The sequence below is a fragment of the Salvia hispanica genome, chromosome 2 (assembly GCF_029641045.1).
Source record: "Salvia hispanica isolate PSC_SH4W2 chromosome 2, Shi_PSC_v1, whole genome shotgun sequence".
Classification (NCBI taxonomy): domain Eukaryota; kingdom Viridiplantae; phylum Streptophyta; class Magnoliopsida; order Lamiales; family Lamiaceae; genus Salvia; species Salvia hispanica.
Genome location: NC_142693.1, coordinates 28,922,278 through 28,949,365, shown reverse-complemented (window position 1 = coordinate 28,949,365; position 27,088 = coordinate 28,922,278). Strand labels below are relative to the sequence as shown.

Here is a 27,088-nt window from a genome sequence, read left to right as displayed (position 1 = left end):
TGCTTGGTCTTAATTTCGGTTTTTCAGGTATTGGTTTTCGGTTTTTTGGTTTTTTTAAATATAATATAATTTCGATTTTTCGGTTTAATTTGGGTTTATAGTTCGGTTTTCGGATTTCGGTTTCGGTTCGGTTTTAATTTTCACCTAAATTCGGTTTTTCGGATTCGGTTCGGTTTGGATGAAAAACCGAACCGAAACCCGAATGCTCACCCCTAAATTGTGCTATCATTCTTATATACTCCCCCTCTCCATGACTAATTATATGAGTCTGACTTGATCGATATTCTAAGAAATATAGTAAAAATGGGTGAAAATATTAGCAGCGGGTTCTACTTTTAATTTTATAATAAAATAGGCCATGGTGTATAAATTGGATAATGAGATAATAATCATGTAATACTAAAAAATTAGGGATAGGGTTCGGGTGATAAAAATTTTGAATTAAAATCTCGGTGGAAGAATTTAATTTATACTAATAAATAGTTTATGATTAGTGATATAGTTGTACTCCTTTTTCTACCCTCTTAAATTAAATAATTTATCAATATTGTTATGTTTCATTCTATAAATGAATACAAAAGATCTTATTTATAATCATTTAGATAATTATATAAATACATCAGAATGTTTATTTTATATAAAAAGAAAGTTTTTCTTTATGGACTTAAAGGCAAAATTATATAGAGCAAATTGCCATATAAATAAAAAAAATATATGATTAAATTATGCTTTATCGTACACTATACAACAACAAAATTATCAATAACAAAGTTTGCACTTTTTTCAATTATCCCATTCGTCAATTTTCCAATGAAATAGAATACGATAATGTGACAGTTGCACTTAAACACATCACTCACTGCATATACATGCATCACCCTGAAAAAATATGTTAATCTTCCTAATATACAGTGATAGACGCAGAAAAAATTATTGGCAGGGGCTGCATTATACACTATTTATATACTACTCAATAAATATTAAATAAATAAATATAACAAAAAATAATACTACTATATTTTAAAAAAATCACAAATACAACTATAAAGATGATAAATATTTTATGCACAAAATTATTCTAATGCAGTAATCAAAATATTACTGTGTCGTAAATATAAAAAAAGAGATATACAATATATGAATCTAATTTGAACTAAACTCCAAATCCAATTAAAAAAACTCTAATTCTAACATCTTAAACTCAAATCAAATAATAGTCGGCCAATTTACCTAAAGGAAAAAAAAATTAAATGTACATTATTATAGATAGACTTATCAATTTTGTGTACATTACTGTAAATATAGTGACAAATAAATAATGAAATGTTCTGTTGAACACAAAGATTATAATCCCTCCGTCTCATAAAGATAGTCTCACTTTGACCCGGCACGAGTTTTAAGAAATGTAATGAAAAATGAGTTGAAAAAGTTAGTGGAATGTGAGTCCTATTTTTATATATTAGTTTTATAATAAAGTGTGAGTATAAATGAGTTAGTGGAATATAAGGTCCACTACCAAAAATGGTAAAAAGTAAAATGAGACAATCTTTGTGGAATGGAAAAATGGAACAATCTTTGTAGGACGGAGGGAGTAAGATATATATTCAATAGAGTAAAAATTTTGGTACGTTGTATATACATTCAAAATGATTAATGGAATATTACTAAATTAAAAGCTACTTCCTCCGTCCCCCATTAGCAGTCACAGTTTGACCGGGCACGGGTTTTAAGAAATGTAAAGAAAAGTTGGTTGAAAAAGTTAGTGGAATGTGGGACCCACTTTTTTATATTGGTTAAAATGTGAGTGAAGTGAGTTAGTGGAATGTGAGACCTACTACCATTTATGATAAAAATAAAGTGTGACTCTTAATTGGGGACGGAGCGAAATGAAAAAGTGTTGAGGGACGGAGGGAGGGAGTATATCATTTAGAAATTTTACACTCCCTAAATGAAAATTGAACACGTTACATTTTAGCAGCAGCACTATTAAAGCTCAACTAGTCCACCTACTCTACACTATTCACGAGGAAACTTTTACAACAATACTCTCTCTGTCCCAAAATAAGTGACCTACTTCTTTTGGGCACGAGATTTAAGGAATGGTATTTAAATAAGTTAAAGTGGAGAGTAAAGTATGAGAGAAAAAAAAGTAGAGGAGCGAAGAGAGAATAAAGTAGGTGGAGAATAAACTAAGAGAGATGACTTTTTGCTAAAAATGGAAATAGGTCACTTATAGTGGGACACTCCAAAAAGGAATACAAGTCACTTATCTTGGGACGGAGGAAATATAATTTTATATTATTAATTTTTTTAAAAACGTCTTTTTCATCCTTCAAACAAGTAGCCATTTTTTTCTCTATAATTTCACCTCTGCAATTTTTTGATTCTAAAGTTCAGCCCCTTCTACCATTCTAATTCTGATGATTTACTCTCCAATAATATTAATTTGGAAAGGGCTGAAGAGTGTTTACGAAAAATTTTCAAAAAATTGAAGTAGAAAAAAGCACAAAAAAAGTTCTTGGGAGGGGCTTAAGTGGAATATTTTTAATTTAGCATGAAATTTTAAATAGTTTCCTTTTGTGCGTAAACAGAAAGAATAAAGTGAGAGACATATTTTTATATTTAAAAATGTAATATTATTTAAAATGAGTAATCCAAAAAAGAAAATGTTTCACTTAGAATTTAGAAAGTAATAGATGGAGTAGTATTTAATACAAATATTATAAGTAACTCAAAATATAAATAAAAGTGAAATTTATTTCTTAGAATTATATACTTCTTCCGTCCCACAAAAATATAGGCATTTGGGATGGTACGTACGAAAATTAAAAAAAAATTAAAAAAATAAGAGAGATGCAGAGAATGATAGTTATAGTAATATTAGTACATAGCAGAACCAACATTATTATTAGTGTGTTGATGGTGGTATTAGTTAATAAATTGGAATAACTTTCCATAAATGGAAATGCTTAGATTTTTATGAGACAAATAAAATGAAAAATGCACATAATTTTATAAAACAGATGGAGTACAACAATTGCTCAATGAAGAACTTGAATAAGCACATAAAATTAAATAATGCACAACAATTGCAAATTAATTGGTTTAAATGACTATAAATATATAATATCAATAGTTGCTATTCGAACACCTTAACATTTTATAAGCTATTAGAACAATATCTTATGAGAACATAGTCTAAGATTAAACCATGAAGTACAACTTAATTGGTAAGCTATCTCTAGAGTTTGAATCACCACTATAGTAGTTCACGAAAGTACTTGGTAAACCACTCTTACTCATCTATATAACCATTCTGGATCTGCTATTTAGGTTCCGCACCTGAAAATTGATGAACAACATTTGATGTGAGCATATACATTAACATGAGTATATTCTATATTAAAATTGAATTAAGATTCGATAATGAGCCCGGTTAGAATTTGAAATTCCACAGTTATTTTGGCTAACCTTTTAAGCTTGATGCTCATCGATTTCTCAACATAAGAACAGGATACACACAGCCAATGGATCTCTTCGAGTACAACAGTGTTTCATGCTTGCTTAGGTAGCTAAAGCAAGGCGCCCAAATCTCGTTTTCCATTGCACCAAATCACTATCTTCATTAGAAGAAGGTAAAGTCTTGAAAAACTTCCTACTTTGAACCACCGAACGCATAGGGATGATATCAGAAGCAAAGAGCCTATGACATCCATGTATTCTTAGGAAAAGTCCACGCCACTCAAATGTATCTTTTCCAATCCATAAGGCAACATCAAAGCAGGAGTTGCAATAACAACATATAACCATACTTAACCACATGATTTGTGATACTACATTCGAGTGTAGAATTGCAACCAAAGCATCAAATACTTGTGGGCTACAAATATTTGTGTGACATTTGCAATGCGCACATATCACTATCATATCATAACATCATTAGGCTCACACAGTCTCTAATGGTCAACCTTATCCTCTAACAACAATCAATCTTATCTTCTAAAAACAATCCTTTAATGAAGAAAGGACCAAACCCTAGCCTCTAAAAACAATCCTTTAATGAAGAAAGGACCAAACTCCTAGGAATCCCCACAGATTGTTGGACTTCATGATCAACACAAACTTTATTTGTGTAGCTACGCAGTGCATTTATATATGATGCAGATCGTGAGCTATAACTATTTGTCCAACTTTGCAAAGTCCAAGCATCTTCATGAGTCCATAATAATAACATAGTTATACTAACATCAGAAATCCAAAATGTTTTCGAATAATTTCACAGCATAACACGTCAATTAACACACTATTAGACTTGACATCGGTTTCTTGCTACTTCTTTCGAAACTTCTTCAAAAGAAGTGTCATAGAAAAATTGAGATGCCAACCTTATCAGACGTCATCGATCATTATTTCATTGTAAATTCATTAGGTTCACAGAGTTTCAGATCCACAAGCTTTTCGAACAATTTAACAACATCACCACCCTTATCTACCAAAAGAATTATCTTGTTATAAGAGAACTTTATTCGTTTATAGAATGAGATATGGCCAATATTGATAAATTATTTAAGTGAAAGGGTAGAATAAGTATATTCCTAATTTTTTAGACTAGTATTATATAATTGTGAACTAATTATTGTGAATTAAATTCTACGTCCATAATTTTGATTCAAAAATCTGTCATCCGAATCTTGTACCTAACTTTTTTAGTAATATAAGTAGCTTTTTATTTGAAATTAAATTCTACGTCCATAATTTGAATTCAAAAATTCTATCATTCGAATCCCATTATCCAATTCATACACCATGGTCTATTATTCCACAACTTATCATCTAATTTTCTAATATCCAAAAATGAAAGTAGAATGAGTGTGACAGTGATGAGTTGAAATTAGAAAAGAAAGTAGGTGTGGGCCTCTTGACAACGATATAACCCGAACATATTATATAATTATTTCTCGAATTAAAATAATTGATCTCAAACTCCTAACTTATTAATTTGAGTTTCATCGGTTACAATATGAGTAATACTGTGAATAAGAATATTTTCAAAACAATCTATAGTTTTGGGGCGTAAATCATTTAAGTAATGGTGGGAAAGTGTAGCGTAAGGTTTGGCCTTTTCAAAAAGAACAAAATGCAAACATTAACCCGTGAAAAACAGTCTCGTGCGTGCTAACCTAAAGTAATGTGCCTAACAACAATAATCATTCCTTTCTCAGATTTCTTGGACATTTCCTCCCATTTTTTATTTCAAACACTATGTCCCATCATTATTTTTTTTGTGATAAAAGTTTGGTTTCAACAAGTAAAAGTATTTACCCATCTAAAAATGCTCATAATGAATCTAAGGCTGCATGGTTAAATCGGAATTGTCAATTCAACAATCGGATTCTAACCGATCAGAATTGTGGATTCAATCAGATTCAAACCGACGCTATCAATTTTGGAACTGGAACCGTAACCATGACCGATGGTTAGCAACCGGAATTGGCGAGAGGATATCTACTGCACGGATCAAAATAAAAATGAAAAATGTAATGATTGATATAGTACTCCGAATTTATAAATAAGACATTCCCTTTTGAAAGTAATTTATTTGAGAGAATATGCCAGTTCTCTTACAGGTAGGATAATCAGCTAGCTGAGATGAAATATACCTCAGCTGTCTACACTCAATAAAAGTAGTAATATATAATCAAGAAATATGTCTTTATTGTTTTTGTTCGGTTTATTATACACGAGTTTTACATCATAATATCACAACCTTTTGATTTATTATGAAATTAACACTAAAAAGCTTGACATGTCGAATGTAAAACTCGGTAAGGCATGCCATGTCAACTCTCTGATAACGAAACTTAATCGTGTGTTAAGCGTGAAACAAATATAACATGTCGACCATATTTCGACATTCCAAAGACCGTACCCTAAATTGCAAAACGAGTCAAAGTTCATCACAAGTGTATTTGTATCAAGATTCAAGAAAGATGTTTGACTAAGCTTATAAGTTAGTAGTACTTAATACAGCAATGTGTGGCTTATAAACAAGACAATGGAAAAAGAAACACAGTGACCTGGATAAATTTCTTGCAGAAAGTTGTAGTTATGGTGCTGTTAGTGTAGCTGATCGCGGTATACTTCTTTACTCGGGTCTGATCTTGTGCCAATGCAGCACTCAAAGTCCAATTGTAGCAATAGCCGATATACCCAGTTCAACGCATAAAGGGTTGAGACCAGGTTCTCTCAACATGCTAAATGCGCAAAATCCATAATAGGAGTGGTAAATATCTGGCAACATCTGCGGGAATTTACTGAAACCACCATACTGGCACAACAGAGATCCATCCATGGTCAAGCCGGAAACACAACTTTCAGACAATGAAAACTACATGAAGAAAACTAGAGATCCCAAGAGGAGATAATGAAAAGTACCATATTACACAGATTCATTACCAATAACTGTGTCAAATTGATGCAACCATATATATCTGTGATATATGCAGTCTAAATAGTCGAGAAATAACATGACAGATCAATATACTCTTGTTGCATGCAGCTATTGTTTGGAGTTTCATGGTTTTGACAAATAAAAATCCGAGTTATGGGAAACAATGGAAATAGAGGTAATGCATTTCAAAATTTCAAGGTTCTACTTAACATAATAGTCCAATTATTAGACACAAAAGGAGAGTTGAAAAGCACCTTATATTGACAAGTCAGCAAAAATCCACGCAATGCTTCCTCGTTTATGAATTTATCGGCTTGTAGAATCCTTAGAGTTCCTCCCACCCTAAAAAATTTGATACTACTTCGGTTACAAATACAAGAAATGACAAAGATTAAAAGAAAAACCCACACAAGGATCATTAAAACACACCAAAAGGCGTAACACGTATCAGTTGCCTTGTTCGCTCTACCTCGGAAGCCACCATCTTCGAATGCCTGCTTCTGCAACATAACACACGAGGTCTCGCTAAGGAAAGAGTTAAAAACCATTCTCTCAAATTCAGTGTATTCCATGCTTCTTTTGGACAGGAGACCTAATTATTTATGACTTAATCTGAACTCAAAATAAAACGACATTCCAGGTATAATTTAACTTCACTTATTCTTTGTTCTGCATCCGCAACATTGAAATAGACTTGGCTAATGTTTTATACTATAACATAGTAGAGCATAAACCTGCAAACTCCATTCCAGAAGCAATGGCACGTTGATGACATCAGAGGATGCTTCTGCAGATAGTGAATCTTCTCCCAAGAACCCCATCAGTTTAAGAGATGCAACAGCACAATAAGTGGCACCACCTGTGACACTAAATCAATTCAAATCAGTAAGTGTTAAAAATATCTGCAAGAAGTGAAAGGTCTCCATCTTAAATACCAGTGTTGATTGCTTAATCACAAAACACAACAAAGAAAAACGGGGATGAATTGGCAGGTTCATCGAGTTCATAATTTCTGAAAGAAACCACACTATAGCAAACGAACTGATTTGACGATTTTCAAATCCACTCACCATGAGATTCTGCACCTGGAATCAGTCCAAATCCACCGTCATACGACTGCAGGCAAAGTCAATTGGCAAGTTCTTGAAAATAATATTGGTGAATATCGGATGAGCTAAGTTAAGAAGTTAGGGGAACTACCTGACAATTTCTAATAAATTCCTTAGCCTTCTCACGATCCATGCCGGTCCAATTCTTCAACATTGAACAAATGGCCGCTGAAGACATCAAAAACTACGCAGTTGAATCATCATTCAGAAGAAAATGAAACTTGACTATCCATTGAAAGAATTTTCTTACCTGCACAAAACACAAAGCGGAGATCTGTTTCTCCTCCAGTGTGAATGGGCATAAAACTAGGAAATATGAAACATCAGTTATCATGCCAAGCAAAATGAAGATAAAACGAATAGCAGGATCACGCAGTAAAAGCCCTACAAGCAAACAAGATAGCCGTCGAAATAGATTAATGACAAGGGAAAAATGATGAACTTAAATAGTACCATCCATTAGGCCGTTGCAGAGTTCTCATTGATTTCAATAATACTTCAGTGTCAATTTGAGATAAATCATAGCCAACAGTCTTTAATATTGCCAATGCACAATACGTGCTTGCTAGGTGACTGCCATTGAGTTGTGCAGCCTGCACAGATGTATTTAAACAAATAAATCAAATACTGCAGCAAGAAAAATGCGAACACGGCCTTTGCATTTGATACCTAAATATGCTGTAAACAATTTCGTACCCCATTATTATCTGATTGGAATTGGGAGCTTCTTGAACCATGGAATCCGTAAAACTGGCCTGAGCAGATAATACATATGTTCATATAAATATATCAATGCTGTAGCATTACTTCTATCCTAAAAGGAAGATCTCAGTGAATTACCTCACCATTTTCAAATGTTCTGCCATTCTTTGGATGAGCTTGAAGAGATAAAACCCAATTAATGACTGCTTCTTTGTCAATCTAATGAAAGATAGAACAGATTGTCAAAATATATATCTTCTGAGCTAAATGCGAATCAACTACAACTACAAGCAGAAACTGCCAGTCATGGCAGCAATGTTGAAGGCTGAAGCTCTAATTATGCTATTTAAACCCCAAGAATCCTTCTCGAACTATAACTAACAGCAAAACTAAATGAAGATTACAATCCAGATTTAAGCCTCCAGCTGAAACATGTATCCAAAACCTCGGTTTGGTTGACCGTAAACCTGCTCAAAACCCTTTCTAGACCCGTCTATCCAGTATCCATTTATAAAACCACAACAGCCTTGAATGCAACAATAAAGGTACCTAAACAAGGCTGCTGATTAAAAAACTATTTCACATAACACTGTCGAGTGGAAGGCAACCTTCACTATTAGTTCCTAGAAACAAAACCTAGTGTCAGTGCACAGCTGATGGTTGAAAAATTTTTAGATACGACTTTATTCGTAGTTCAAATCAATACAAACACACCATATTACTAAGAACATAGAGCCTTGTTATATCTATATTTCAATATTTACTTAAGGAATGTCTGTTCATCACACTTATTGATAATAAATCACATAGCTTAAGTACAGCTGTGAGGTTATAAAACTAACATCATAAATATCTACTCTATTTCCCAAAATAGCACGGGAGTATTTCACACTAACTACATAGTTCTAAACCTCTAACTTCACCCTTTATATTATTGCAATTAGCAAATTTTAACCCAAAAATCAGAAATCAAGTTCAATAAAAAAAGTAAACTTTATAATAAAATCAATCCCTGCATCTTCAAACAAGTTCAGATTCGAGCATAATTTTCAATAAATTTCACAAAGGAATGGGGAGGGGAATGAATTGGAAATAGAATTATGGAAAGAGGAGATACTCGATCGAGAGCGCCGAAGATGTCGAGGCCGGAGATGACGAAGTAGGCGAGAGTGAGGCGGATGGTCTCTTGGCCTTGATAGGGAGCAGGCAGCCCCCGATACATCATCTCCAGATAGTATATATGCCGATCCTTCTCGAAGCTCAGCGATTCTGAATCGAAATCGCAGAATTCCTCATCTTCCATTGTTGAATTTTTTAGGTTTCCGCCGCAAATCTGCAAGTATGAGAGTGAGTATTTTTGGAATAGATTTCTTTTCAACAGAGAAAACTGATTCGTAAGAGTTTGGCTGTAGAATTTTGATTTTGAGCGAAGAATAGTTTACAAAATTGATACTCCGCCGTCCTTAAATGGAGCAGATTGTTATATTGCTAATTTAATATTTAATTAATAATTATCATTAAATAATAGTAATTAAATATTTAAATTAAAGACCTAGATTATAATTCTGAAATGTCAATACGATAAAAAAAAACGTTAAGATCATAGGATTAATTCAAAAAAATATCAATATGAGCATTAATGTCAATTCACTACAAAATTAGTTATAACTAACTTTTAAAAAAAATCCCAAAACTTTAAATTCATATAACATATATCAAATTAAAGATAATTTTGTAAAGATTTCAACGATATACTACATGCATATGTTCTGACGTCAAAATTTGAAAAAAAAAATTGAAATTTTTTAATTTTTTCGTATAGCAGAAATGTCAATATTTACTATATAAAATATGTCAATATAATACATGTAGAATGTCAATATAAGCAATGAGTTAATATTCTTAAAGCATTGTGTTGACATTCTCAAAGCATTGTGTTGATATTTTCGAAACACTGTATAGACATTTTTCATCAAAAACCCTAATTTGGAGTTTTTTTTTATCTTTTTCGATTTAATTAATAAAAATGAAAAATTACACGTGACAAATTGTAGACCACACATTTTCTAAAATCCTATGACCTTAAATTAATTGTAGTTAGCAATTAAATGATGAGTTGACAATTGAGCATTCCCCAACGAAGCATAATACTAGTATTATTTAAAAATAGATCAAGTCTAGTTAATAAAAAGTTTTCTCTAAATCCTGACCCCTATTTTATTTATTAATAATATTTTAATTTTTTTAATATTATTTAATCAATTGTACATTAAAATTTATGTTGATTAAAAAATTATGTATTTTTTTTTATAAGATGAATGGATTATTTAACTATATTTGAATAATGTGGGAATAGAACGTTAAAGAAAATATCATACCCAATTAGGGATGTCAATCGGGCTAATCCGTTCAGGTTCGGGCCAGCCCACTCGGGTCGCCGGGCTATTTGAGTGCGGGCCATTCGGGTTATGGATTTTTCGGGTCATAAATTTTCAACCCTAACCCTAACCCTAACCCGCCGGGTTTTGGGCTAACCCATCGGGCTATTCGAGCTTAAAAGCTTTCGAAAATAATCTCTTGTATCAAAATTTTCTTCTATACAATGATTTAAAATTTAGATACTTCATTTCTTTTTAGTTTGGAATCATATAAAATCTTCAAATTTTTATAGTTTTCTTCAATAATACTTGAAAAGAAGTTTTTCATCTCGATCAACTACAACATAAGTTAAAGCTTGTGTTCGTGTCATTATTATGACATTGTTCATAACTAATTCTTTATGAAAATAAAAAGTCATGTCTTACAAGAATCATTATTAAAATGATAATTATATTGAGATTTTGATGGTTAGTTCTTAATTTTGTCTTGATCGGCTTTGGTGGTGGTAAGGCACTATTGACAGATGATGAGACGGTGGAATAATGAGTTGAGGTGGAACTTGAAAGCTGATATTGTGGGATCGAGTGGAAAAGTGTAGAATGAAAATTGAATAAGACTAATAATTGTGGGATTCAAAAATATAAAAAACTCTTAAAACTTAATATTTTATAATTAAAACTCGCAACCCATCGGGCTGACCCGCAACCCGTTTAACCCGCCAACTCATTCGGGCCAACCCGTTTAGCCCGTTTTGTTTTCGGGTAATTAAATTACAGCCCTAACTCGCTCATTTTACCAGGTTGTTCGGGCCGGTCCACGAGTTTCGGATTGAATTGACATCCCTATACCCAATAACCCAATAGCCAATAGTCATGTATCTCCGTTTTATGAAAGTAAAAAAATGTCCTTCATGCATTGAAGACATTTTCGGTTAATAATAGGCCAAATATTGAAAAAATACCATGAGTTAGATTACCTTTAAGTCCATGGACTATTCATACTATTTAGTGGTGTTCGGTTTCCTCGATAAAATAATACCAATATATAATTTAGGATTGAGTCGTGAGATTATTTTAGTCATCTAGGCAAGAGGGCTCGAACTTGGCATCTCATACAATAATGTCTAAGCTCATTGCCACTAAGACAGAAGCTCTAGACATTATCTCATGATTATTCATCTAGGATTTGAATTGTAGAATTGAATCTTATAAATTAAACATATTACATAGTTAATCTTGGATACAATCTCAAACACTCCTTTATGGACTATTTATATGCAAACCTTACGATTCATGTAACCATTTATATATTCACTCAAATAGTAATTATGTTGTGCATTAATTACGTAGTCTATCTAGAAAAGGCTTAAGAATTCGATATCATCTTATTTCAACAAAAATGTCTCAAATTTAGAACAATAGCAAAAAACACAACATTTCAATTTTTATTAAAATTAAAGAGTTCAAACATTTTCATTAAAAAAGCTTAAATAATGAATAGAATGAGTATTTAACCTCACAAATATAATAATCCAACATATTGTCCAATTAAAACCTAACTCAGAGCGTAAAGTGCATAAAATTTGAATATTTGATACTCCGTCCATCCTTTTGTTGCTGAATTGTATTTCTTTTAGAATTATCCTATTATAGCGGAGTCAATTAATTTTTTTAGTAAAAAGTACTTTACTTTCTTTTTTATCTATCTATTTTTTTTCTTTCTACTTTATTCTCCTTTTTAAAAATATTTAAAATAATTTTTCTTCAATCCCATAACAAAAAGAAAGTTTCTATACAGAAGAATGGAGAGAATATTTGATTAGTTTAATTCCATAAAAGCATGACCCTTTGACATATAATCTTGACCTAGAGTTCATACAATTTGGTACTACTTCTATTTGATTAAGCTATCCATCTTGTAAAGCTACATCTAAAATGGACTATATTGCTTTAGTTCAAAATAAGTCATCTCACCACATCAACATTTTAGCGCGGCTGTCGATTCTTTCATTTCCATTATTGTCCTCAAACTATCTATTTTCGGCAGTATTAGTGATAATATGATCAAATAATATTGTGTGTAAAACCTCTATCCATGTAGCCTGTCATCCCTTTCAAGTCCATCGCTATCCTCGGACTACCTATTTTGGCAGAATTAGTGATAATATGATGAAATAATATTGGGCACAAAAATTCTATTTATCCCTTTCAAGTCCATCGCTACTCTCATACTGAATATTTCGCTATTCTCAGACTGCGTATTTGGTTAGAATTAGTGATAATATGATCAAATAATATTGTGCATAAAATATTTAAAATATTCAGTCATTTTCAATTATAATAACTAAAATTAATATTAAAGAGAATAATTTGTTTAATATTTTACTACATTTTAATCAATTAATATGTACTCTTTGAAATGTATTAAATTACTATAGATTTTTGTTGATTTAAGCTAAACTTGATAACTTTTAATTATTTTCCTTTCTACAAAATGATTGATAACGCCAAGTATATATAGATACACATATAGGTGTTCTAGAAAATATCATCATTTATTAATTATGAAACCATGAATCCATGATCTTTCATGATAATTCTACTAATACAAAAATATCTAGATATTTATATTATGAAATAGGAGTATCTATTTTTTTTAATTACGAAAATTAAGTTTGCCTTTTCACTTTAACTAGAAATACATAACATACTAGCGTCGAAATATGAGGAAATATCATACAAAAATTTTAAATATGGTTGTAATGTAAATTTACATCTTCGAAGTGAGCGGCGGCATATTTGGGCTTCCAAATGGGCTTTTAATTCAACCACAATATATAGGGTTCAAATGGGATTTTATTCAACACCTAGCTTATTAGCGGATCAACCGTTATACTCTCCCGTTCCCATTGTAGAACATTTTTAATTTAGCATGAATTTTTAAATAGTTTCATTTTGTGCGTAAACAGAAAGAATCAAGTAAGAGACGTGTTTTTATATTTAAAAATGTACTATTATATAAAATGAGACATCCAAAAAAAAAAAAATGTGTCACTTAGAAGGTAACAGATGGAGTAGTATTTAATACAAATATTATAAGTAACTCAAAATACAAATAAAAGTGAAATTTATTTCTTAGAATTAAATACTTCTTCCGTCCCACAAAAATATAGGCATTTGGTATGGTACGTACGGAAATTAAGAAAAAAATTGGTAAAATAAGAGAGATGCAGAGAATAATAGTTAAAGTAGTATTAATAGATAGCGGAACCAACATTATTATTAGTGTGTTGATGGTGGTATTAGTTAATAAATTGGAATAACTTTCCATAAATGGAAATGCTGATATTTTTATGAGGCAAATAAAATGAAAAATGCACATAATTTTATAAAACGGATGGAGTACAACAATTGCTCAATGAAGAACTTGAATAAGCACATAAAATTAAATAATGCACAACAATTGCAAATTAATTGGTTTAAATGACTATAAATATATAATATCAATAGTTGCTATTCGAACACCTTAACATTTTATAAGCTATCAGAACAATATCTTATGAGAACATAGTCTAAGATTAAACCATGAAGTACAACTTAATTGGTAAGCTATCTCTAGAGTTTGAATCACCACTATAGCAGTTCACGAAAGTACTTGGTAAACCACTCTTACTCATCTATATAACCTTTGTGGATCCGCTATTTAGGTTCCACACCTGAAAATTGATGAACAACATTTGATGTGAGCAAATACATTAACATGAGTATATTCTATATCAACATTGAATTAAGATTGATAACGAGCGTGGTTAGAATTTGAAATTCCACAGTTGTTTTGGCTAACCTTTTTAAGCTTGATGCTCATCGATTTCTCAACATAAGAACAACATACACACAACCAATGGATCTCTTCGAGTACAATAGTGTTTCATGCTTGCTTAGGTAGCTAAAGCAAGGCGCCCAAATCTCGTTTTCCATTGCACCAAATCACTATCTTCATTAGAAGAAGGTAAAGTCTTGAAAAACTCCCCACTTTGAACCACCGAACGCATAGGGATGATATCAGAAGCAAAGAGCCTATGACATCCATGTATTCTTAGGAAAAGTTCACGTCACTCAAATGTATCTTTTCCAATCCATAAAGCAACATCAAAGCAGGAGTTGCAATAACAACATATAACCATACTTAACCACATGATTTGTGATACTACATTCGAGTGTAGAATTGCAACCAAAGCATCAAATACTTGTGGGCTACAAATATTTGTGTGACATTTGCAATGCGCACATATCACTACCATATCATAACATCATTAGGCTCACACAGTCTTTAATCGTCAACCTTATCCTCTAACAACAATCAATCTTATCCTCTAAAAACAATCCTTTAATGAAGTAAGGACCAAACTCTATCCTCTAAAAACAATCCTTTAATAAAAAAAGGACCAAACTCTAGCCTCTAAAAACAATCCTTTAATGAAGAAATGACCAAACCCTATCCTCTAAAAACAATCCTTTAATGAGGAAGGAATCCCACAGATTGTTGGACTTCATTGATCAACACAAACTTTATTTGTGTAGCTACGCAGTGCATTTATATATGATGCAGATCGTGAGCTATAACTATTTGTCCAACTTTGCAAATTCCAAGCATCTCCATGAGTCCATAATAATAACATAGTTATACTCACATCAGAAATCCAAAATCATTTCGAATAATTTCACAGCATAACACGTCAATTAACACATTATTAGACTGGGCATCGATTTCTTACTACTTCTTTTGAATCTCTTCAAAGGAAGTGTCATAGAAAAATCGAGATGCCAACCTTATCAGACGTCAACAATCATTATTCCATTGTAACTTCATTAGGTTCACACAGTTTCAGATCCACAAGCTTTTCGAACAATTTAACAACGTCACCACCCTTATCTACCAAAAGGATTCCTTTCGTTGTGATATATGGTTCGCTACCACTCTCGAAGAAGACGTCCACGATGGAAAAATCAAAGTCTACACAACGCAAAAGATAACAACAATTAAATGGGAATTGTAGAACAGTAAAGTAAAGAGACATAGTGGAGGAAGTAGTAGTGTATATTATCATTCAACATAGGTAACATATATATAGTACAAGAGACTAAGCTAGACTATGTTACATACCGATGTGGGACAAAATACATATGAGATATTAACACTCCCCCTCAAGCTGGATCATATATGTTGATCATGTCCAACTTGGTACAAAGTTCAGAAAACCGTTTCACAGGCAACGGTTTTGTGAAGATATGAGCAATCTGGTTGGCCGATTAAGTGAAAGGAGTAGTAATTATCAGATTCAAAACACACTCTTGAATGAAATGACAATCGACTTCTATATGTTTAGTCCTCTCATGAAAAACTGGATTATTAGCAATGTAGATTGCAGCTTGATTATCACAATGCATAGTAAAGGTTCTTTGAAAGTGAACCCCAGTTCTCCAAGTAGATTCTTGACTCCAATCATCTCAGTAGCAGTATGAGCCATAGCTCTATACTCGGCCTCAGCAGACGATCTCGCAACAGTATGTTGTTTCTTACTTCGCCAAGTTATCAGGTTTCCTCCAAAGTAGGTGCAATATCCAGAAGTAGACTTTCTATCAGACTTAGAACCGGCGTAATCAACATCAGAATATCCTTCGATGTTTAGATGACCATTCTTTTTAAATAACAATCCTTTACCGGGAGATTTCTTGATATATTGAAGAATTCGAATAGCTGCATCCCAGTGAACTTGCTTAGGCTTATCTAGAAACCGACTGACCAAGACAACAACAAAGGAAATATCTGGCCTTGTTACTGTCAAGTAGATAAGCTTTCCAACAAGACGTCTATACTTAGCTTTATCCTCCAAGAATTCTCCACTATCATCCCAAACACTTGGATCAACTTCCATAGGAGTATCAACAGGCTTTGTTCCAAGTAATCCAGTTTCTTTCAATAAATCTGTAGCATACTTTTGCTGAGATAGAGACACTCCAGAACTTCCGTGTGCAATTTTAATTCCCAGGAAATACTTAGGACGCCCCAAATCCTTGATAACAAAATGTTGCTGCAAATATTTCTTAGTTTCCTCAATTCCACGAACATCATTTCCAGACATGAGTATATCATCAACATACACAATGAGAATGACAATGTCCGATGCTTGATGTCGCACAAAGACCGAATGATCAGACTTACATTGCTTGAAACCAATAGTTCCAAGAACACCACTGAACTTATCAAACCACGCCTTGGGACTTTGTTTAAGGCCATAAATTGCCTTTTTGAGACAACAAACCTTAGTAGCATCCTCCCCCTGAGCAACAAAACCCGGAGGTTGCTCCATAAAGACCGTCAGAGTCAAATCACCATACAAGAAAGCATTCTTCACATCAAGCTGATACATGGGCCACGAAAGATTAATAGCCAAAGAGAACATAATGCGGATTGAGTTCATACGAGCAGTGGGCGAGAACGTCTCAAAGTAGTCAATACCGTAAGTTTGTGTGTACCCTTTGGCCACAAGCCGAGCTTTGTATCGATCAATACTACCATCAGCAAGAAATTTTATGGTAAACACCCAACGACAAGATACAATATCTACCGAATTAGGGGCATGTACCAATATCCAAGTACCACGACTCAAGAGAGCTCACATTTCCTCATCCATAGCGGCTCGTCATAAAGGGTGTTTGAGTGCCTCTTGGTAAGAAGTTGGAATCACTGTAGACAAAAGACAAAGAGCAAAGGCACGAAAAGGAGCACTCAAGCGAGTAAAGGAAACATGATTAGACACAGGGTGTTTGGTGGTACAAGTAAGTTTACCTTTGCGAATAGCTATGGGTAACTCATCAGGAGGAGTTGAATCTTCAGGAGCTGGAGGCAAAGATGACTATGGCAGTGGACATGAGACCGTATTTGGTACTGTTTCAGAGGTTGTTGTAGGTCGACGACGGCGTGTATAGACCTGTAAAGGAGGAGCAGAAGACATAGGAGAAACAAAAGTTTGGGCAGGCAAAGGAGTATGAATTAACTGGCTGGTTGGTTTAGTTTGAGGATGAGTAAAATAAGACTGAAACTCAAAGAAGGTGACATCTGCTGAGATATAATGACGTTTGGTAAGAGGGTCAAAGCAGCGGTATCCCTTTTTGGTTCTAGAGTAACCAAGAAAAACACACTTAATAGAGCAAGGGGACAGCTTATCCAACCTAGGAGTAAGATCATGAACAAAACAAGTACACCCAAAAATGCGAGGAGGAATATGAAAAAGAGGTTTATCAGGATGAAGGCACGAAAAAGGAATATCCCCATGCAACACACTAGATGGCATCATGTTAATAAGGAAGCATGCAGTAAGAACAACATTAGACCATAGATACTTAGACACATGCATGTGAGACATAAGAGTACGCGCAACATCTAAAACATGACGATGCTTGCGCTCGGCTACCCCATTTTGTTGCGAAGTGTGAGAGCAAGAGGTTTGATGAATTATACCATGAGATTCACAAAAGGATGATATAGATTTTTGTGTAAACTCAAGAGCATTATCAGTACAGAGAATACGCAAATCAACAGAATATTGTGTCTTTATTTCATGATAAAAGGATTTGAGAACAGTAGGGACTTCACTTCTTTGTTTAAGCAAATACAACCATGTCATACGAGAATAATCATCAACAAGGATTAGAAAATACTTGAAACCCCCTCTAGACTCAATCCTACTTGGACCCCAAACATCACAATGAACTAGATCAAAAGCAGTAGAGCTACGAGTATCGACTCGAGAAGGAAAAGAAGTGCGATGGTGCTTGCCCAACTCACATGACTCACAATTAAAATCAGCAGGCGCAACTGGAACTAAACTACGAAGACTAGAAGAAGACGGATGGCCAAGACGACAATGCCACTGATATGGAGAAACAACAGCAGAGAGAGCACTAGGAGAGACAGGTGAAACAAGATCCAAATAGTACAAACCGCCACGCTCATGTCCTCCACCAATCGTCCTCTTCGTCTGCAGGTCCTGAAAGATACAATATGAAGGATAAAAAGTGACAGAACAATTGTGTGTTTTTGTTAGCTGACTAATAGATATTAAGCTGACTGGAAAATTTGGGGCAAACAAGACATTATCAAGAGTGATATGAGTAGTGGGTTTGACAACACCAATGTCAGTTACTAGCGAATAGTTGCCATCAGCAAGACGAACAGATGGAAGAGAGGATGGAGAAAAAGATGTCAAAAGGGATTTTGTACCAGTAATATGGGTAGAGGCACCCGAATCCAACATCCAAGGGAGACACAGCAAACGCAGCTACATAGGATGGAGAAAAAGATGTCAAAAGGGATTTTGTACCAGTAAACTCAGTGTTGTTAGCCCAATCTGGTTTGCCAAACTTCTTCCAACATTTATCAGACTCGTGATTCGAACGACCACAATGATCACATAGTCGATCGTGAAACCCTCTTCCTCGACCTCGGCCACGTCCTTGTCCACGGCCACGTCCACCATAGAACCTCGACCGCGAGCAGACATAGCTGAATTCTCAAAAGAGGTGGATTCCGTACGCCCGGTGGAGACACGAAGAACGCGAGACAACGCGTTAGACAACGTTGGAATGGTATCACTTGCCATCAAGCTATCTCGAAGTGGCTGGAGATCAGCATTAAGACCTGACAAAAATTTTGCTACCATAAATTCCTCCCATTGTTTTGCTTTTGTTGTGGCATCACAAGAAAGAGGATGATAAACCAAAATCTCATCAGCAAGACCTTTTAGGGTAGAGAAGTAATCATTGACTGACTAAGTATCCTGAGTATGAGAGACAAGTTTCTCATACAATTCAAATACCCGAGAGACGTTTTTGTCATTGAAGAACATCTCCCGTAGAAGATCCCACATGGCTTTGGCAGTATCCAAGCACATGATATTCTGACTGATAGCTAGTTCTAGGCTATTGAGAATCCAAGTCATGACGGAGCAATCATCAGCACACCAAGTGTCATAGTTGGCATATGTAGTAGCAGGCGGGGCAGTTTGAACATGGCTTTTCTTCTTCTATGATCCCAAAAATAGGAGAAAAGCACGGGACCAAAGCATATAGTTGGAACCATTTAGCTTAATGGTGGTTCCGATAGGCGGTCTAAGATCACATGATGAAACGAGAGCAAATCTTATGCAGAGCAATAGACAGATAATTGCAGAGATTGCAGAGTAGGCAGATAATTGAGTCGCAGGCAGATAATTGCAGATGCAAATAGTAACAGTAGATAATAGCAGAGTAGTAGCAGATAATTGCAGAGAATACAGAGCAACAACAAAAAATTAGTTGTAGGCAGCGGAGCAGGAGCAGAACAACAGGAGCAGATAATAGCGCGAAGTAGAAAAGCAGGCAGAGCAGCAGCGGCTAGAAAAAAAAAACCCTAATTTCGAAACCCTAATTTTCATTTTTTTTTGCAGACTAACCTAGTGACGGATTCGAATCCGCTCTGGTACCATGTAGAACAGTAAAGTAAAGAGACATAGTGGATGAAGTAGTAGTGTATATTATCATTCAACATAGGTAACATATATGTAGTACAAGAGACTAAGCTAGGCTATGTTACATAACCGATGTGAGACAGAATACATATGAGATATTAACAGAAATATTCATTATGCAATCATTCATAGAAACATCCATCTTATGCATTTCCTCGAACACATTAAGTGCAATAAAAATCCAGGTTTACTAATACGCAAAACAAGATAATAGCATCATCTAATTATTTAGCACAGTTTAAATCTATTGTGGGAAATATCACTAGAAGCTCAAAAATTGAGAGAAATTACCTGATTTGCAGAAACAGAAGCTCTGCGGAACATCTTCCTCCATGAGTGAAATTGAATTTAAATGTGAAGAAATAGGGAAAGACTTGATATAAATAGAGATGAATACTAGGGGATTGGGAATGCTCTATTGTTTGGGAGTTGATATACTATGATTGAATGCATTGCGGTTTTCACACCGAGACAAGTTTTTTAGGGCACAAAATGAATTGAGAATATAATTAATATACATATTTTTGTCTTATATTATATGGTTGTTCTAAAAATATTTGCAATAAGTTTCTTTTTATATATATTTATTTTTATTCAATGAGATAACTTAATTAAATAGTGACTATAAAATAGAGTTTGTTCTTAATCTAAGGAGTACTATTATTAAGTTAGAAAATATTGGTTTAACGGAAGGAAGTGTAAATAACATATACTAGTAAAAAAATATTTGTGTAAAAAATTGTGTTCAAACCAAAATATACTGCACTAATTTAATAATTAACATACTACTCCACTTGTTAAATGAACTGGATCAGCCCGATCAGCCCAAGTCTGAAATGAGAGAGATCTGGTTTTTACATATCTCTGGGCCTAGCCCAGCCTTGAGTCCTAGACTCACTTGATAAATAGGTTGGACTGTATTATTCTGAACCCAGGTTTGATTCTAAACAATAAAGGTCATGTTTGGTTGGTGAGAAAGTAAACTTGACAAGAAAAATGATTCCTGGAAAAATGAATCTCCGGAATATGATTCCAAGTAACTTTACTTTCTTGTGTTTGGAAAATAGCAAGATTTTTAAATTTATATTTAATTTATACATCAAACTAAAAAATATACTTATTATTATTTTATTTATAAAAAAGAATAATATTGTAAAATTTTTAATAAATTATTAGTTATAAATAATTATAATTATATAATTATATTTATTATTATGATAGATAGTTTAAATATGGATTATCCATCATAATAATAATTATAGTTACATGGAGTATTATACTCATTTATTATAATAATAAATATAATAATTATTATATTTAATTATAATATTTACTGATATTATAATTGAATAAATTTTACTAAATTAAAATTGCACTATGACTTTATTGATTAATTATTAATTTATAAAATATAATTAATTATTATTTAATATACAATTTATATTATATAATTATATTTTAATTATTAATTATTAATTACTATTATGAATTATTATAACATATAGTTATAATTATGATAATTTTAATTACAGTTATTTATTAGAGTTAAATTAAGTATGATTTATAGTTTTAAATTATTTTTAAAATATTATAACTAATAATAATAATAATAATAATAATAATAATAATAATAATAATAATAATAATAATAATAATAATAAAACTATACTATATTGCTGAAATACGTAAGAATCCTAAAACTGGAAAAAAGAATACCTAAAAAAAGTTAGGATTCAGAATCCTGAAAAGTTGTACTAACTTTCCTTGTTCTCGGATTCTGATTACTTTCCCAGTTTGATTAAAAAGCGAAATAAACACATGAATTTAAAATTTAAGGAATCAGATTACTTTCCCATACAGAATCCTGGCAACCAAACATGACCTAAAGTCTTTATACAAATTTATAAAAGTAAAATAAAACAAAGTGATATGTGTATCTCAATAATAGAAGTTTAAATCTAAATTTGGAGGTAATGAGTTCAACTGTTCAAGCATATAAAATGGTTGACTAGATATAATTGCAAGTCTGTGTTAAGTTTGAAAACAAACCCAATTCGAATCCGTCACTATTTTATAACGAAATGAGTACTCCTACTATACCACATGTTATTGAACAGAAATCAGAATCCCAGAATTCCTCTTCTTCCATTGTTAATTTTTGGAATGTGGAATTTTGGAAGAGCATTTTTTGAAGGAAAAAATAAATTCGCAAAAGGTGTGGACTGTTGGATATGAATTTATCGCCTTTTTAGGAAATGGTATGTATTAGAAATGGGCTCATTTCTAATAGTATGTAGACATTGGAAACAATTTTAGTTGAAGCTTAGGCATTATAATCGTTTTACTCAATGGAAACTAAATCGAGTATTTATCATTACAAAAAATAATATGAGTATTCTTTTCGCGTATAAAAAGTAATCTGTTTTTTAGTTTCTCTCATTCATCAAAATTAGTTTTGTAACACCCGGCCTTTTTATTCCTAAGAATTTTGGAAACTAACCTATAATTAATATATATTAGTTTCGCGCCTAACCTCTTTTACTTCTAGTATGATCAAACGTTGTGAAGTATATTTTGAGTGATGAATGAAAATAGTGTTATTACAATATTTAATATCCTTATAGTCCGTATTTAAAGACCGAGCTTCAAATAAAAGTTCTACATCGAGTTCAACATTAGAGTAAAAATAAAAAAATACTCTACATGCTCTCCGGATCTTGCTCAATAGTCACGCCTTGAACCCCGATGGCTACACAAAAGGATAAGAAGCATGTTAAATCAAGACGAGACGATCGACGAAATCACATCACATCAAGCACGCTTATCAAACGACGGCTCGCGTTTTCCAAACGACGGCTCACGTCTTTTTAAGCGACAAGATGTAATATTCTTGCTATTTATGGTATTAAGAATGATTGATTTGCCAACTTACCCCTTTTGGCAAAAAGTCATTATCTCTTGTGTAATAGTTTGCTTCCATGAATTAGGGATTTGACCATGTTTTTCCATGTACCCTTTTCCACTATAAATACCACTCTATCTCTACTCTTAAATCTTTTGTTCCACCATAAACCACCATCAAATTTATTTCAAAGTGAGGATCTTCAAATGAGTGCTTGAAGAAGAGGAGCCAAGTCTCTCCACCCTACTTTTTCCTCATTTCTTCAAGGTAAAATCTTCAAGCATCAAATTTATTCATAGCTATTCATATCATTAGACCATGCATGAACAAGAATCATAGAATGCTCAAATATTATGGCAAGCCCTACCATTTTCTTTCCTTTACAACATTCCTTTCTCATTAAATCCCAACAACAAATCTCACGTAGCATATTTAACTTCTTTCATGGACACTTTTCAAGCATGCTTATATTAGGAATCAATATCATGCTTTAGCCTTTGATGCTTTTGATCTTAGCAACAATAATAGATGCCAACGTTTTTTTTATCAAGCTCGTGTGCCAAGGAAAAAAAAAGAAGATTTATCATGAAGACCAAGTTCTAACTCCTCCAATATCCTCTGAATGAAAGAATGAACCAAGTAGAGCCTTAAGTACCATAAATCCTAATTAGTTGAGATAACCATAGCGAGCAACCAAGAAACAAGTTGAGACTTAGCTTTGAGGGGCATGTGCGCTTCAACAACGCGCTGCCTGATGGGCCTTTGCCCGAGGTGCGGTCTGAAACTCCGCCGCCTTGCGCACACACAACCACTGCCGCTGCCGGAGCTGTCCAGTGTCGCCACTGCACGCCCCTGCTGTCTCATCCAGAGGAGTGCGCCGCTGCTGCGACCCACGGCAGCCACACACACACACACGTGCAGCTGCTGCCCTCTCGGGGTGCCGCCGCTGCTGTCACACACGCTCGGCAGCCGCTGCCCGAGCAAACCCCGCTGCACTCGGCGAGCCAGTGCCTGAAAATAATTGAACCGAGAGAGAGAGAGATAGAAAATGAAAACCGATAAATTGATAGAGGGAAGGAGGAACGAGAGCGAAGAGTTAGGTGGCCGGCGTCGCTCGCCGGCGACGCCATGACCAACCGAGAGAGGTGACGGGCAGAGAGAGGCGTGAGATGTTGGGGAAGAAGGGGGCGGCGCGCTCCTATCCTAAATTAAAAAATCTGACTTCTTTTGAATTTTGGGCTCCTCTCTGGACCAAGGAAATAATAGTTGGGCTCTTCCCATTTATTACTTTGGGCAGTTTCTTTAGACTTTAATTAGTTGGAAATGTTTGCTCTTTTTATTTTATACTTGGGTTTAATTTAAGTGCAAGTTATAAGGCCAGATTTAATTGTTGGGTTTGAAGATTTATTGCTCGTTGGTTAACAGATTTTTGGAGTGATGAAACAATTAATTTTAATCAATTACTTTTAAAGTCTCTTTTAAATTAGAGAGTCGTAAGTTGTGATGGAATGAAGTTATCTTTGATCGAACCTCGAACATAGGATGCACATTCCATGTAGGATCATTGCTTGTCATGCACCTTATCTATATCCATAAAACTAATTGAATGAATACCCTCTTTCAAGAAGGGCGTGTACAAGGAGTTTGCTTTCGAAGCCGAGCTTGTGTAGAGAAGTACAAATTTTTGGGAAGCATGGAGGTGGGCTTTATATCCAACACATTAAGTGTGGATAAAATTATCAAATATATGAAATGATTTTTGTTTGATAAAATCGTGCCATAAATTATTATCGTGCCATAAATTATTTGTTTTATGATGCCTATCTGCTTGGCGATGCCAAATGAATGAATGAATGAAACGAATTCGGCTCCAATAGGACCAAGATCCTATTCAAGTTAGTGTACACAAAGGAATGGACCGTGAGTCATCGTAAGGGTTGGCCGGTCAATGTGATCGTGGAAGGTGGCCACCTTCCCGACACACAATGAACCATCAGATATGGCGGATTGATGGAATGAACTTAGCTTGATCAAGCGAACTTTATGAAAATGAACTTAGTAAGCTCGGGCCTTTAAGAAAAACCCCCGCGTGTTACTGTGATGGCATGATAATAACTTTTTCTTATATGTGTATCTTTCGGCAATGTGTTCACTGAGTACCCCGTACTCAGCCCTGCATATATTCTAAATGTGCAGGTTGAGCAAGTGATGAACTGGTGGCTGAGTGGAGTTGGTGGTCGTCTCATCTCTTTTGTAGGATTTTCGTGGCATGTGTCTTCATACACATGACCATATGGTTACAACTCCTTCCGCTGTGCTTATGTTGTAGTATTTTGTACTAATGGGTCATAGGAAAAATGACCAGTAACGAGTGACCTATGTTAAACACTGTTTTAAATCCTCATGATCTTTCGTTGTCTTGTGAACCTCTTTTATCTTATGAAGAGTACTTGCATGTCTTATTGTAAATTCTTTCGTCCCCTTCTATCCCCTCTTCTTAATTCCCTCCCCTGGTCATGATTTACCGAGCAATGCTATCCTTAGCAAAGCGCGGTCGTGACAAGTTTCCTGTAGTATTTATGTAAAACCTTTTTTCACTAAATGGAACTTGGGATATTGTCATATTGAAGCATGTAACGATCATGTTATTTTATCGTAGAACTTAAATAATTTAGTAGGAGTAGTAAGTAGTTCAAAGAGTAAAATCATACAATAAAATGATTATCTAAAAAGAATGAATTACCCTTATATGACCAATCATACAATAAAATGATTATCTAAAAAGAGTAAAAACTGAAATAGAAACATAACAATAAATCCTAATTGTAAAAGGTCAAATCTAATGAAAATGTTGGCCTGAAATTTAAGATTGAAAGAGAATAAATCAACATAAATATAAAAATAAAATATACTAATCCATGAACATCAGAATGACTATGACCTCTACATGTTTTTGTTGGTTTGGTTCACAAAAAAATGGACTAGGAAGATGAGAAAGTCAAGGCTATGCAGTGGCGCCTTTCATGGATGCATGGGCCCCACCCATTTGACCTATTGCTTATTTTTAATTTCTAATTCTTGTTGTTCCATTTTTCATACCTAATTCTTGTACCTGCTTTAATAGATTACTATTTTTTTTAATTAGTCTTCTTCTTGTAACTAGTTTTGGTCTTAGTATATTTTCTCATAGCTAGTTTAATTTATTACTGTTTTTTATTTTTTATTTTTTTGTGCTAATTAATTCATCTATTATTATCTCTGTCCACCAAAATTTGTGTCATTTTTCCATTTCCGTCCGTCCCCCAAAATTTGTCCCATTTTACTTTTATCATTTTTAAAAACCGGATCGGCCAGCGAACCGGCGAAACTACTAGTTCATGGTTCAATCGGTACAACCGGTTCAATCACTGGTCGAACCGTTTTACTGTTGCAAATACATATAATTAAGTATACAATATACAAAATATATAAAATTTACATATAATCAATAATATATCAAAAATATTAACCTTATATTTTAGTTGTAATGTAAATATTAAAATTTAGTAGTAAATGACTAAGTTTCATTAAACATGAATAATTAGTTATTTTATGTAAAAATATTAATATCAATGGTTAGTGTTTATAAATTAAATATAGTACAAGAAAAATATTAATATTAAGTAATACTGATAAATTATATTTATATATAAAACATATTAAATTTATGTGTAATTACAAACTCATAAGTATACTGTAAAAAATCTAGTGATTATTAAAGCATAATTAAAATATAGTAGTATATTATAATTAACAATTTCTTAAAAGAATATAAATTAAAATGAATTACTATTTTATGTGTATAAAAATATCATTTTTAGTGTATAAGAGTGATTAATGTTCATATTATTTCAAAATGGTCATATGGTGGAATGGAAAAAGTGCTCATATATAGAGAAGAGATCATGGGTTCAAGCGTTGAACCGGCCGGTGCGGTC

At 33.5% G+C, this 27,088-nt stretch overlaps 1 protein-coding gene and 1 long non-coding RNA gene across 3 annotated transcripts; both read right to left on the bottom strand.

The window, feature by feature from the left end:
* Positions 1 to 5,888: 5,888 nt before the first annotated feature.
* Positions 5,889 to 9,705, bottom strand: LOC125191440 (geranylgeranyl transferase type-1 subunit beta-like). Of its 2 annotated transcripts, none has more exons than XM_089063869.1 (11): positions 9,380 to 9,705; positions 8,406 to 8,481; positions 8,257 to 8,315; positions 8,014 to 8,153; positions 7,811 to 7,866; positions 7,652 to 7,728; positions 7,522 to 7,567; positions 7,186 to 7,310; positions 6,881 to 6,951; positions 6,706 to 6,793; positions 5,889 to 6,371 (listed from the first exon to the last, which is right to left on the bottom strand). In XM_089063869.1, the coding sequence occupies exons 1-11, from the start codon at positions 9,563 to 9,565 to the stop codon at positions 6,312 to 6,314; spliced, it is 984 nt and encodes a 327-aa protein (XP_088919995.1). In that variant the 5' UTR covers positions 9,566 to 9,705; the 3' UTR covers positions 5,889 to 6,311. The 2 variants fall into 2 exon arrangements, with proteins under 2 accessions (XP_088919995.1, XP_088919994.1); XM_089063868.1 differs by having other exon boundaries at positions 5,889 to 6,328; positions 9,380 to 9,703.
* A 13,054-nt stretch (positions 9,706 to 22,759) lies between these two features.
* Positions 22,760 to 24,293, bottom strand: LOC148932074 (uncharacterized). Its single transcript, XR_016136044.1, has 2 exons — positions 23,142 to 24,293; positions 22,760 to 22,958 (listed from the first exon to the last, which is right to left on the bottom strand). It is a non-coding gene; the product is annotated as an uncharacterized LOC148932074 (long non-coding RNA).
* Between the last annotated feature and the right edge of the window lie 2,795 nt (positions 24,294 to 27,088).